Here is a 15,335-nt window from a genome sequence, read left to right on the forward strand (position 1 = left end):
TACTTTTTCCTTACTGTTCCAACTGAGAACCATTATTAAATGAGGTCTATTTGTATGTTTCATCAAATACTAATTTTATAGCAGAATCTCTGTGGGAAATGTGCAGCATAATCTTATAAAAAACAAATAAATCACCCCTTATACCCTGTGTTTCCACACTTGCTAGGAATAAAATACACAGATATATTCATATAGCAAAATCAATGAAAGCAACATTGTGAAAGCAATAACCTTATATCCATGCTATCTAAACCATCAATGCAAGCCATGGTGAAAACTACAAAAGTAATTCATAGATTCATTTCAATAGGGCATGCATTTAACTATACCTAGAACCTATCATCTGATGGTTTGAATATCTACGCAGATTTCCACAGCCTAGGGAATTTGTTTATATCATTCAGCATGTGAAAGAGGGGATTATTCAGAGTTCAAAGAATGCAGTTTAATCAAAAGCATCTGTGTGTTTGTGCATATGTACGTACTTCATATATATGAAGTGCTTTAGATATTGCTGGAGGTTTATTACAGTTGTTATTAATTTACTGTCTAAATCATTTACTCTAGGCAAGAAATGTAGTTGTCAATACAGATATTAAACCACCTTTTTCAACCCACGTTTCTTTGTGCTGGCTCCAATTATTCCTTGCGTGACACAAATATTTCTCATTTTCTTATTCATGCATTCAGAATAACATTATATATTTTATAAAAGCATATATAATATTTACTGCAGAAACAAACTTATACGTTATTTTGTACTAAACCATGATTCTATCGTACCTAGCCTCAGACAAATAATGTTCATTTCCCCTTCATTTTAATATAATAAAAAGTTAAAATAATACATTCCCTTGCTTCAGAACATGCTCTTGATTTACTAATTGACAATGCTGCTGAAAGCATAATTAAGGGAAAAAAATTGAGCCTATTACAATATGTGATTGTGCTGTACTAAAAAGCAAATGAGACTGTAATTATACACTTAATTTGTTTCTGGGAGGTTGAAATTCTAAAGCTATACTCAGTTATCACAGAATATATATTTTAAATCTTTAGGATTTATTTCTGAATAGATATATATAGAACTGGGCTGCTGTTAGGGTAACTGTCACCTCTTCCTTTGTAAATTTTTTGTATTCAGGAATTCAGATGTTAGAATTACAAAGAAGTTTGTTGTTGAAAAGCCATTCGGCTGATAATTCAGCTTACATAAACTATATTTAGGAAAGATTGTATACTGATAAGGCACCCCAATCACACATCCTCCGACTGCAGAAAGTCTCTGTATCACCTACTGTATAGGTATTTCTATGGTATGTTGGGTACTTTCCTCCTGGATTCTATATATCCTTCTTGGGATATAATTCTAAAATTCCAGATCAATCTTCCAAATTTTCTATAAACAAGGGCCCGATTTCACAATGATGACTGATTCTAAGGTTTCTGTAGCATCTTTTCTTTACCCTCTTGGGTTGTGTGCCAAGAGAATATTTAATTCTGAAATGCCAAATGACAGCTATAAATTAAGACTATGCAGAAATGGTTATAAACAGAGGTAAAGCATTCTTAACATCAGCATCAAGAACTTTTAGTCATCCCAATCACGTCTCAATTTTTCAATGGAACAAACAATGCTTTTGCATATAAATATCTATGTTTTCCATCATAAATATATTTTTAGATATCATTGATAAATAAAAATCTTTCATAGGCTTTAAAAAAAACATCTGGTGGATGCTCATGCCTATTTGAATAATTACAAATTTGAAAGGAAGCATATTGGAAAAATGTCATGATTGCTAGAGAATGCATTTCTTGTGTCAACAATAACCATCCTGCGTTTTATATATTATTTTTTAAACATTCTACAGTATTTAATTATGTTGCTCATAAGATGTGCTCATACTTCCTATTCTCCAATTCACCTGCTGGCATTACTGTAAACATCACTTTTTCCACGGCATGCCAATAAAAGACTTTACTGTTTTTCAGAAGCAATCACATGCATTAAAGTTCAGGTCACCAGCTGCAGTTGGACTTTACACCCGGAAGCAAAGTCATCCATAATTCATTCTTGTTGAATGGTAATTTGGCTGGTGCATGAAATGGGAGGTCTTTGCTAAAAGAAGACACTGCAAGGTTTATGGCTCTGCTCCATCACATCCTTGATTTGGAATGTCCATTCCCTGAGTTATGTAGCATACTGATCTCTCTTTTTCTTCTGTATCATCTTCTGGGGTTACAAGCTGGGTTTCGCTGATCTTATTGCTGTCATGGGTGCTATGGCTGCTTGCACTCCCAAGACGAGTTGATGCAACAACAGCTTTCACTGCAGCCTGTTTTATTTAAAGACAAAAGAGAAATCATATTTTTTGACTTGTATGATATAGTTTGGCTGCACTGAATGTAAGGTAGTTCACACACACACACACACGCAATCACACACACACACACATACACTTTATGATGTAGCCTTCATGAAGCAGACTTTCTCATACATAATCAGTAGTGTTTCTTTTCTCTGGGCGCTGGCAGAGGTTTATTCCCTCTCCAAGTGCCCAGAGAAGGGAAAATGCTTCATTCGCTCTGTTGTGGTTAGCTCTGGTCCAGCTCCTGCCCCAAGGACTGTGGATGTGGGGGAGACATCCACATGCTGCAGGCCTGTTTTGCCCCCGGTGGAATCTGTTGATGAAGGCTCCTCTGACCAAGAAGACATGAGTGACAGGGAGGAGGAGAGTGGGGCAGACAGCTCAGAAGGAGATCAATTATCTAGCTCCTCCTTGGATTCAGAACAAGAGTTAATGATACAGCCACCCATGCGGAGAGCAATGCATAGGCAACAACAACTGAGAGATTATTATCAAAGAAAATGAGACCACCTGTGGTTGGATGGGGCTGTATAAATAGCAGCCTGTGGATTTGGCCATTGTGGAGGATTATCTGATCATTGTGTTTCGTGACAGCTTTACTGACTTTGACCTTTTGTGTGCTGATTTTTCCCTGCTTTGAAACTAAACCAGGGCAAAGTGTGTTTCACTTTGTGAAAGAAGGACTGTGAATTGCCTCACAGCTGCAAGCTAAGTATCACAGAACTGATAAGGGACTTGTACAAATTACCAGTTTGTTTGGAGACGAGTGCTCTTTGCTATACCAAAAGAGGGCTTGGTTTAAGTGAATTTTCATTATAAAGAACATTGAATTTTCAAACGTGTGTGTGTCTGAAATTTGTACCTGTGAATTTTTGGGAGGATTCTACCAGAGAGCCCGACAGAACACGCTCTGGACTGCCAAAGCCTCCTTAAGTGCCACGGTTCCTTTGGCAGCTCAGAAAAACTGGAGATGGCCGGGATTAAAGGGGGAATGGCAGGAAACTGGCTGGGCCTTCATCCCACTCTCAAATTTCCTGGGAAATTTTTCCAGGCTTGGGTTCTTAAGTAGAAAATGGTTCTTAAGAGGCAAAAAAATCTTGAACGCCCGGTTCTTATCTAGAAAAGTTCTTAAGTAGAGGCGTTCTTAGGTAGAAGTACCACTGTACGTGTATCCAAAATTTGTAACACCCTCCCTCATCATTCTGTAATATTTCTTAAACTTGTAGAACATTTTTTCTGTGAGAGGGATTTTCACAGGAGTTCAGAATTAATACAGATTGCCTCAATATCCATTCCAATAGCAGAAATGTCCTAATAGCTTCGAAGAAGCCTCTGCAGCCAGGAACCTTTATCCAAGTATGGTTAATGTTGGATTTATTTCAGTGTAATTGGGCAGTTTCAGTTTCTGGAATTTGCACATGTTGCAGTCAATATTATGACATGTTTACAAAAATAAAACCTTTCAATTCTTGTAATTTTTTTTAAAAAGCCCCCCACTCTCCATATATATACCTTCAGTTTACGTCGAGCATTGAATTCTTGGAGTTTCTTTTGAGCTGTATCCATGTGAATAAAATTGGCTGCCTTTCCTGTGACCCAAGGATGCTGTAAAGCTTGGAAAGTGGTAAGGCGTTTTTTGGGGTCAAGCACAATTAGCTTCCTAACCTGCATAACATGAAAAATATAAGGTTAATAAAAACCATTTCATTTCTTGAGTATTTGTTTTATTGTTTCCATAGGTTCTAATATAAGGACTGATGCAATGCATCTATATCTTTCTCACCAATGACTGAGCTGTTAGTTCAAGCTACAATTAATTGTGCCGAATTATCAAAAATAACAATGGAAATACAAAACAAAAACGATTCAGAGTTTTACAAGGCCTGGGAGAAATGGTTCAGATGGTTATCTAACTTTAAAAACAATAAAACAAAAAACAATCAAAATTTCTTAACATAAATTAAATTCGGATCAAAATCAGTACAATCCCTGTCTGAGTTCAATCCACTCCATAACTACTAACAACTTACCAATATCATAACCCACAAATACCTCTTACTCATAAAAATAACAAACATAACCAAACTAAGTCGTCACAATGCATATTCCTGCTAGTCTGCAGGTACCACCACCCCCTCTCTCTTTCTTTCTTTCTTTCTTTCTGTTCTTTCTTTCCTTTTTTCTCTTTTTCTCTTTCTTTTCTTTTCTATCCCACTTCCAAACTACCTTTCTTTCCTACGTTACCCCTGAACTACTAAATTCTACAGATATAAGATTATCCAAATAAGAATATTGAATACAAAATAATCACCTATAGACAAATATTTGGAATGTATATACAACAATATATATAAGCTACTGTATAAAAATATTGTTTACCCCATCCCCCTCCTACTTCTCTTTTTGTACTCCCATCCCCCCTTCCCATTATTAATAAATTAATAAAGTATATATTTTTTTAAAAACTAGAAAAGCTGAAGTAGAATTTAAACTTTCAACTTCCTTCCCCACCAGAGGTAATTGGGACGGTGTGACAAATCAAAACATTATGATACCATTTCAAAAATCTCAAAGTTGTCAGTGCTGAAAAAAACTGAAACCATATATGGGATCCCTTTTTTTCACTGCAAATATTACCCTTTATGTTTCTGTATGTATTATGGCTGCTAATTTATAATCATAAGAATGGATGGCATTTTGCCATACAGGTATTCAAGATACCAAAGCTATCAGTGGATGCTCTGAAATTAAAGCATGATGAAGAAATCATGCTTGTTCCTTTGCCCTCTTTTTAAGGCTTCTTTTAAAATCCTACCCGGGCAAACAATAGAAAGGAAATTATGTAGACTAGACCAGGGGTCCCCAACCTTTTGGACCTCAGGGATCACCAAGGTCATAATTTTAAATCCAACGGACCCTAATTTATAATTTTAAGTCCTGCAGACCACTAATATGAATTTCTTTAAAAAAGATAAATACATTTGTAAAATAATGGTTAGAGAACTTCCATTTTATTAATATGAAATGCACTTATTTAATGTAATATAATTATAAATGCTTATGTAATTATAAGAAAATCGTAAATGCTTATTTAATCATAACAAAATCTGTAAAGATTGTTTAATTTTAACAAAATTATTAAAATTCGTGTGATTATTACAAAATAATTAAAGTTAATTTGACGGTGGCTTGTTGATGTTGTTGGGATAGTCAGTCCCATATTCCAGAGCTGAAGCTGTAGTCCCTTCCCTCTCATCCCCTCCCTTCCCCTTCCGTTCCCTTCCCTTTTTTCCCTTTCCTTTCCCTTCCCTTCCCTCCTTTCCTTTCTTTTCCTTTTCCTGCACCCAGGTGGAGCAACTGCTCTGGGGTGACCAAAGGGCCAGTCCTGTGACTACCACAGCTGTGGAATATGAGACCGGCCTATGGTGGGGATGGAAATCTCTGCCATACAGCGTGGCACATTCAATATGCAACGTTCTAGGTGATGAAACGTGCAAAAAGGAACACAGCCCTTGCTGGCCAGAACAAAATAAAGATGTTGTCGTGGGTGGGGGTGGGGTGGTCAAGGAGGCCAAAGCGGGGATTGTGATGGCTGGAAGCTACCGGAGTGAAGCACTAGCTGCATTTGCGCGGTATCAGCATTCTGTCTTGGTATATTTGCGCCAGTTGGTGGCACATGGCAGCCTTGTCTCCTATCATTTGTGACATAGAGAGGTAAACGGCATCCAGTCCAGGTAGCAGCCAGAGTTTGCTGCCCATTGTGGGCATTAGCTTGACCCCCTGCAAATTCTCATCTCTTGAGGAGCGCTCAATGAAGCAGCACAGGAAACTTTGGCCAGGCTCCTTGAGAGACGAGAGTTTGCAGGGGGCCGAGCTAGCGTCCGCAATAGACAGCAATCTCTACCTGCTCCCCTGACTGGATGCCGTTTACCACTCCGAGTCCCAAGTGACAGGAAACAAGGGCTGCCTTGTGTCACCAGCTGGTGCAAATATACCAAGGGGGAATGCTGACATAGCAAATGCTGATGCTGCACTACAGCAGAGAGAAGCAGCCGGAGAGAAGCTAGCAGGTGCTTTCACTTGCGTCTCTCACTCAGAGGCCTCACAGAAGGAGAGATGTAGGCCCGAAAGGCAGATGAACCTCTCCCCCACCCCTCCCGGCAGCCATTCAGCTGAGTGCGGCAAGTTCTTAGTCTTATCTTTCTGTTCTAGCTTGTGTGGCTCACACTGCAATACTCAAGGTGAGGTTTGCGCTCATCCTTAAGAGTAGTGGCTGGCATGTGTGTTGGGTGGTGCATCTTTGTGTTCCCGCACACGACTGGATTAATTGCTCTCTGCATATCCGGCCTAGGGGCCAAGACTTCTCCATGGACCACCAAAAATTTCTTGCAGACCACCAATTATCTGCCAATTGGTGACCTAGGGACTAGACAGCTGTTTGGCCATTTTTCCATCTTTCCCTCATTAATTCAATGGCAGAAGAAAATAGTGGGAAAATACAGGAGTGCTCCAAATGAAAGCAAATGGCACATAGTCTTTCCCTGTAATATTCTGTAAATTCTCTATGTGAATAAAAGTCTTATTGAGAAGCCAAGAGGCAAAGAAGAATTTTTTCTCTCAATTATTTATTAGAATGGTTACAAACTTTGCTTAGTTACACAGTGGTTTGTGCCTCCTATCCTACTATGTGGAGAGTATGATGTCAATGCAGTATGTTCAATTACATCAATATTGAAAAGAATTGAAAGGCAAATGACTTCACCACTCAAAAGTTGTACAAATTTACTGAACTTACCAAATCTTTAGCATTCAGAGATACATCATCCCACCAGGGAGAAACAAAATCATATTCACAGTTCAGAATCCTCTTGAACATATACTGATCTCCTCTTTCATCATAGAATGGTTCAAAGCCACAAAGTCTACATGCAAATGAAAGAGAAATGTATACATTTGGTCAGATAGAATAATACAGGTAATCCTTAGCTTCCCTGTAAAAAACTGTATTTATGTCCAGGAAAAGAGTATGCAAATAGTGAAGTATTGTGCATTATCTTGGAGATAAAAAATAATACATTGTAATACAGAAATGTTAATAGATTTCTTCAATATGAATAGTTAGCAATAGACTTCCATAATAGAGAACATATGTATTTTTAAAATCTCATATTTTGCGTTAAGTGGAATATAAAAAGTATAAATATATAAATATTTTGTCACTGATACTTTTGAAAATGTTTGGTTGTAAAAGATAAATTTTATATTAAAAGATGGAATGCAGTCATACTTTGGTTGACAAACAGTCACTGAAGATCCTGACTTGCTCTATTTGCTACACAAAAGTAAAATTCACAATTTTAAGAAAAAATGGTGACGTTGAACATAGATTTCAAGAAAGCAGAAGTTATTAAAATTAGCATAATAACTCCAGAGCAGAAAAAACTAATGAGAAAAGCAATTTAAGATGGGTAATTTCCTAAAAAAGAAAATACTAGGAGCATAATTACAACTATTTTTGTTATTGAGGAAAAATATGGAGAACAATAAAAAGATCCATTGTTGCTAAATGGATGAAAGTTTGAAAAATGAAGGCAGCATACAATATAGAAGATAGGAAAAAGGAAAGACAATTGAGCAGTAGTACATAAAGAAAGGTGTGGATGGTTTCAGGAAAATTGAATTGAGATTGGTGTAAGTTTCTAAAAAAACCAAAATGAGTTGCTAATTCAGATTAAATAGTCATTTATCATATAAACATGATTAAAGAACAGTTCTTTAATCTGAATATGCTTAAACTATGTAGGCTAAATAAGTTGCTGATAGAGAACATTTGAAATGTTGATGATTGGGAGAGAACAAATGCTTTAGGTATGGAAGCCAGCCAGCCAGCCAGCCAGCCAGCCAGCCAGCCAGCCAGCCAGCCAGCCAGCCAGCCAGCCAGCCAGCCAGCCAGCCAGCCAGCCAGCCAGCCAGCCAGCCAGCCAGCCAGCCAGCCAGCCAGCCAGCCAGCCAGCCAGCCAGCCAGCCAGCCAGCCAGCCAGCCAGCCAGCCAGCCAGCCAGCCAGCCAGCCAGCCAGCCAGCCAGCCAGCCAGCCAGCCAGCCAGCCAGCCAGCCAGCCAGCCAGCCAGCCAGCCAGCCAGCCAGCCAGCCAGCCAGCCAGCCAGCCAGCCAGCCAGCCAGCCAGCCAGCCAGCCAGCCAGCCAGCCAGCCAGCCAGCCAGCCAGCCAGCCAGCCAGCCAGCCAGCCAGCCAGCCAGCCAGCCAGCCAGCCAGCCAGCCAGCCAGCCAGCCAGCCAGCCAGCCAGCCAGCCAGCCAGCCAGCCAGCCAGCCAGCCAGCCAGCCAGCCAGCCAGCCAGCCAGCCAGCCAGCCAGCCAGCCAGCCAGCCAGCCAGCCAGCCAGCCAGCCAGCCAGCCAGCCAGCCAGCCAGCCAGCCAGCCAGCCAGCCAGCCAGCCAGCCAGCCAGCCAGCCAGCCAGCCAGCCAGCCAGCCAGCCAGCCAGCCAGCCAGCCAGCCAGCCAGCCAGCCAGCCAGCCAGCCAGCCAGCCAGCCAGCCAGCCAGCCAGCCAGCCAGCCAGCCAGCCAGCCAGCCAGCCAGCCAGCCAGCCAGCCAGCCAGCCAGCCAGCCAGCCAGCCAGCCAGCCAGCCAGCCAGCCAGCCAGCCAGCCAGCCAGCCAGCCAGCCAGCCAGCCAGCCAGCCAGCCAGCCAGCCAGCCAGCCAGCCAGCCAGCCAGCCAGCCAGCCAGCCAGCCAGCCAGCCAGCCAGCCAGCCAGCCAGCCAGCCAGCCAGCCAGCCAGCCAGCCAGCCAGCCAGCCAGCCAGCCAGCCAGCCAGCCAGCCAGCCAGCCAGCCAGCCAGCCAGCCAGCCAGCCAGCCAGCCAGCCAGCCAGCCAGCCAGCCAGCCAGCCAGCCAGCCAGCCAGCCAGCCAGCCAGCCAGCCAGCCAGCCAGCCAGCCAGCCAGCCAGCCAGCCAGCCAGCCAGCCAGCCAGCCAGCCAGCCAGCCAGCCAGCCAGCCAGCCAGCCAGCCAGCCAGCCAGCCAGCCAGCCAGCCAGCCAGCCAGCCAGCCAGCCAGCCAGCCAGCCAGCCAGCCAGCCAGCCAGGAAGGAAGGAAGGAAGGAAGGAAGGAAGGCTTAGGAAACCATAAACTAGCTAGTCTGATATTGTTCTTTTTGAATGTTCTAGAGAAGATCTCAAATTAATTTGCATTTAAAAAACAACAACAATGCAATTGTCAGGATTCCAAATAGCATCCAAAACTAAATCAGAGTTTGAGGCAAAGGATTCCTCAAAGTCCTAATTTATTAACACAGCCATATTGGCACATCTGGAAGAAATTCAAATCTCCACCCAGTTGAAAGTTCAAGCCCTTGTCCCCACACACCCTAATCTTCATCTGCCAACTTGGCAGCAACTCCCATCTCCTTCTGTGCAGGTGCTGAAGTGTGAAGACCAAGGATGACCTTGACCACCTAGAAGGAACTTTTTATGGCTACATGCCGACATCCCTAATACAAATGCCCCTCCCCAATTACCACAGTTAAGCATACATTTTAAAATACCATAAGGTGGCAGGCCAAAGACCCCCACTAAAATGGTTTTGGTCTGACATCAATATCAATTAGGAGTCAGCATGGATTTCCCAAGAATAACACTTGTGCTGGTTACTTTATTTCAGTTTGATTGGGATATATTCTTAACAGGATGCAGGAATGTTGCAGACGTAATACATCTTGATTTCAGCAAAACATTTGACAATTTTTCCATGACATGTGGGTTGAATGGCATTATTATTAAGTAAATAGCTGGTTTAAAAATTGAACTCAAAGAGGGCTCAATAATTATTCTTCAGCAAACTGCATGGAAGTATTGAGTAGGAGACATTCAGGGCTTTGACCGGTCGGACATCTTCGTGACGTCAAAGTTTCGCCCATGGAATTCCCTATTGGGATTCTCCACCTCCTTTCTAGCCTCCAGATCGGCCGAAAACGCCGCCGCCGATCGCAAAACGGTGCTCCGTCGAGCGGCGGCGCCCGGCTGTAACCTTCTGAAACAGCCGGGCGCTTCTCGGCAGCCTTTGGAACCCGAACTTCTGGGTTCGGCGTTCGCTAGAACGCTGAGAAGCCCCCCGGCTGTTTCAGAAGATGACAGCCGGGCAGCGGCGCTTCTCGGCAGCCTCCCGAACCGGAACCCGAAAAGTTTGGGTTCGGGTTCAGGAGAACGCCGAGAAGCCCCCCGGCTGTTTTAAAAGGTGACAGCCAGGCGGCGGTGCCCAGCGGAGCGCCATTTTGCGATCTGCGGTGGGTTCATAAGCCGAAAAAAGTTCATAAGAAGAGGCAAAAAATTTCCGAACCCTGGGTTCGTATCACGAGGGGTTCGTATCATGAGGTACCACTGTATTTGCTGGTTTCCTGTATTTAGAGCTAAATTAATTTAAATAGCAATTTTTATTCTTGCAGTTTTCATAATTTGACATTAATTTCTCTTTCTTTTCTTTACCATCTACATATGTAGGTGGGTTTCTCACGGTTCAGACTGGTTCACCCTAAATGGTAGCAAGCTGCTGGTGATGTTATGATGAAGTGATGGGACCAGTTCTGTTGGTGGTGGTCTGTGGCCGTTGCCATCTTTTCTCTTTGAATTTTTATGAATATTCTTTTTTCTTCTTCTTTGCATGCGCAGACGTTGAGTTGCTGGCACTGTGCATGTATTGCCATCTTGTTTTCAGCTTTTGGGGGGAGGATTTTTTTGGCGCTAAGCGCATGCACACCCACGCAGTGGAGCCACATGGCGCAGGAGGTAAGTTAGAACCCACCCCTGTTACATATGATAAGAGAAAAAGCAGATATGCATGTATGTATGTGAAATAAAAATAAGGACAGAACATTGGCAAAATGATAAAATGAGGGTAGGAAAACCTTCCAGAAAGAAAGAAAAAATATTTCGGCTTAGAATTTCTTGAAAAGGCTCTTTTCTTGCTTGATAACCAGTTGCAAGTTGATGGTTGAGAGTCTTGAAGAGCAGCTTGAGAAGACTCGTCTGCATGGAAGGGCTCATGAAAAGGCCACAAGATGCTCATTTACCCTATAACACTCATCTATTTAGACATATGCTCACACCAGCAGAGTTCCTATTCTACACATCCTGCTTAACTGAGCAATGCATCATGGCCTTCCCCTCAGTTCATCTCAAAAACAATTATCAATGCCCATTTTTAAAGAAGCAAGGTGTAGAAGAAGGAAGAAAGCTTTAGAAAGAAAAACATTGCTAAATGTATCCTTTATGTTTTCAAAGCATGGTTATGGGATATTAAATACAATTACATTTCAACATAATCTAATAATGGTTCTTCACTCAGCCTACATTCTCCATCTTTTTTTCACACTGTTACACTTTAAACTTCAGTGGTGAAATCCTTTTTTTTTTTTACTACTGGTTCTGTGGGTCTGGCTTAGCGGACATGGTTTGGTGCATGTGACAAAGGAAGGATACTGCAAAATCCCCATTCCCTCCCACCTCCTGGGAGAAGGACATTGCAAAATCTCCATTCCCAACCCACACCAGAAGAAGGATACTGCAAAATCTCCATTCCCTCCCACCTCCTGGGGGAAGGACATTGCAAAATCTTAATTCCCAACCCACACCAGAAGAAGGATACTGCAAAATCTCCATTCCCTCCCACCTCCTGGGGGAAGGACATTGCAAAATCTTAATTCCCAACCCACACCAGAGGAAGGATACTGCAAAATCTCCATTCCCTCCCACCTCCTGGGGGAAGGACATTGCAAAAACTCCATTCCCAACCCACACCAGAGGAAGGATACTGCAAAATCCCCATTCCCTCCCACCTCCTGGGGGAAGGACATTGCAAAATCTCCATTCCCAACCCACACCAGAGGAAGGATACTGCAAAATCCCCATTCCCTCCCACCTCCTGGGGGAAGGACATTGCAAAATCTTCATTCCCAACCCACACCAGAGGAAGGATACTGCAAAATCCCCATTCCCTCCCACCTCCTGGGGGAAGGACATTGCAAAATCTCCATTCCCAACCCACACCAGAGGAAGGATACTGCAAAATCCCCATTCCCTCCCACCTCCTGGGAGAAGGACATTGCAAAATCTCCATTCCCAACCCACACCAGAGGAAGGATACTGCAAAATCCCCATTCCCTCCCACCTCCTGGGGGAAGGACATTGCAAAATCTCCATTCCCTCCCACCTCCTGGGGGAAGGACATTGCAAAATCTCCATTCCCAACCCACACCAGAGGAAGGATACTGCAAAATCCCCATTCCCTCCCACCTCCTGGGAGAAGGACATTGCAAAATCCCCATTCCCTCCCACCTCCTGGGGGAAGGACATTGCAAAATCTCCATTCACAACCCACACCAGAGGAAGGATACTGCAAAATCTCCATTCCCTCCCATCTCCTGGGGGAAGGACATTGCAAAATCTCCATTCCCAACCCACACCAGAGGAAGGATACTGCAAAATCTCCATTCCCTCCCACCTCCTGGGGGAAGGACATTGCAAAATCTCCATTCCCAACCCACACCAGAGGAAAGGATACTGCAAAATCCCCATTCCCTCCCACTTCCTGGGGGAAGGACATTGCAAAATCTCCACTCCCACTCTACTCTGGGGCCAGCCAGAGATGGCATTTGCTGGTTCTCCAAACTACTGAAAATTTCTGCTACTGACTCTCTGAACTACTCAAAATTTCCACTACCGATTCTCCAGAGCCTGTCAGAATCTGCTGGATTTCGCTGGATTTTAATTTTCATGAGTCTTTCTTATATCCATTTTGGAGTGGTGATAGTGCGGAAGGGGAAATATCTTGCTTTATGAAGAGTTCTTAAGAGGCAGAGGTGGCCTGCCCTAGATTGCAACCTAGATTTAAATCCGAACTCATTCATGAATCTTAGTGTAGGGAGAATCATTGTCTCAAATGCAATCACAAGCTACCATAAAGATAAAGGAAAATAATGCCCCAAGATTTGTAATTTAACAAAATGACACCAATGCATATTTTAAAACCTGATTTTTTGCTTTTCAATAATTGTTGGACCTTCAAACTTCAAATGATTAAAAATAGAGCAAGGCAAATTATTGATTTAGGTCTTGTTGACACAGTAAATAAATGCCTATTATTAGAAAATAATGAAATAACCACCTGTTCCATACTTATGTCTTCTAAACTTACAGGATATAGGTGATTATTCCTATGGACCACATGTCCACTTCTGAGCCATAAGCACACCCTCGTAGAATTTCTGGTGCTGCAAATGATAAAAACCTTGTCAGCAAAACAAGATAACAGCCATCAAGTATATGTTTTAAACTCATGAGGGAAAAAAGCATAATTCTACAAATTCAACATGACAAAAATTATAAATGTAACTAAATAAAATAGAACTTAAGGCAAAAGTGAAATATTTCTGTATGAAATGCAAGTAATTTTTATTACTAGTTAAAAGTTTTCAAATGTGCTTAGCAACTAAGCTGTAAGAAAGAAATTTTGAATAAAATAACAATTCTAAAATTAAACAAAAATTATAAGTTACTATGGCAAATACTTTTGAGAATGTTGGCCAATTTGACTCTGAATAATAAGGGCATAATTTTTTATTTAACAACCTATTTCTGGTCTTCACATGAGATTTTCTAAAATATTGAAAATAGATTTGCTTAAGATATTTTCTTTTTCGAGAAGCATGCTTAAACTAGCCGCCCCGAGTTTGCGGAGAGGGGCGGCATATAAATCCAATAAATCTAATCTAATCTAATCTAATCTAATCTATTATCTGAATTTTTTTGTGTGTTATGCTTTTAATGACTACTGCAATTATTTAAGCATTATGCGAGGGATGAGCTTCATTCAGAACACATATATTTTTCCTTAAATCAATTGATGGGTATTTTTTCTACATAGCTTCTCAAATTATTTAGACATTTTTATAGATTCCGGAAGATTTCAGATTTGTATCAGAAGTTGTTTGTGAAGATGGCATACTCCATTTGTTTCCCAGCCTCCCTAGAGTAACTTCTGGGACATTTTAAAAGGGATTTTATCTCCCAGAGAAAGAGAGATGGAGAAAAATCTGTCTCGACATGATAAGCAAGTTCTGCCCTGGAGAAGGTGATTCTAAACCTGCAACAGTGCTTGAAAAGGTGTATGTCTTTTAGGAATGTCTGTGTTGACAGACAGTCAATGTGGAAAGGCAGTCAAAGTCCTCCCACTATAGAGCCTTTCTGCTGAAATCAAAGATTCAAAGGTTCAAAATCACAAACCAGAATAGGCTCTAGACAAAGATCAAAATGCAATAGAAAATTTATTTATTCGATTTGTATGCCGCCCCTCTCCGAATGCCAATGTAATTGGATGAACACTCCTCGTCTGAAACTACAGGTTAACTATCCATGTCTACAAGAATGTGGAATGCCCTCTGTAGATATGATCAACCTACATGCCTGGTTAAGGCAATCATTCCTTTGATTAGTTTAAGGAAATAATTATTCATTTAAGCTTCCATTTACCTAAGGCAATTCAAACCCTTCTGTTTGTCTAAGATAAAAACTAACTAGATACTCTTCTGTTTATTTAGCAATCATACCTTGATTTTGTCTTTATGCTATGTGTCATATATTAACCATTTACATTGTAACTAGGTTAGGTAAAAAGTTAATACTTCTTGCAAGTCCAGAGGCAGAGTTTCTGAACACAAGGCTGCTCACTCAGAGATTCCTAGCCTGGACAAGTTTTGTTCAAAAAATCATTTTCTTTGTGTCTGTGATTTCTACATAAATTCTGATTGGGTGAACATTGTTCTCAGACTGAAACTGTAATTTATTTGCTCAACTAAGAAAAAAGATTCCTGTCCCAAAGAGATTACTATTTTTAATTGATAAATGCTAAATAAACAGAACCCATAATTCAGCAGGGTGCCTGACTGCAAAAGTGC

The 15,335-nt window shown here is 41.7% G+C and overlaps 1 protein-coding gene across 2 annotated transcripts in view; it reads right to left on the bottom strand.

Annotated features, from left to right (window-relative positions):
• Window positions 1–423: 423 nt before the first annotated feature.
• Window positions 424–15,335, bottom strand: part of CAMK4 (calcium/calmodulin dependent protein kinase IV) — a 57,049-nt gene continuing 42,137 nt past the window's right edge. Inside the window, exons 8-11 of one of the 2 annotated variants that reach the window (XM_070742934.1) lie at window positions 13,577–13,652; window positions 7,168–7,294; window positions 3,885–4,037; window positions 424–2,339 (exon numbers count right to left, since the gene is read on the bottom strand). In XM_070742934.1, the coding sequence (XP_070599035.1) occupies window positions 2,145–2,339; window positions 3,885–4,037; window positions 7,168–7,294; window positions 13,577–13,652 (551 nt within the window). In that variant the 3' untranslated portion in view covers window positions 424–2,144. The remainder of the gene's footprint in view (window positions 2,340–3,884; window positions 4,038–7,167; window positions 7,295–13,576; window positions 13,653–15,335) is intronic. The other variant, XM_070742935.1, reaches the window with a different exon arrangement.

The sequence above is a fragment of the Erythrolamprus reginae genome, chromosome 2 (assembly GCF_031021105.1).
Source record: "Erythrolamprus reginae isolate rEryReg1 chromosome 2, rEryReg1.hap1, whole genome shotgun sequence".
Classification (NCBI taxonomy): Eukaryota; Metazoa; Chordata; class Lepidosauria; order Squamata; family Dipsadidae; genus Erythrolamprus; species Erythrolamprus reginae.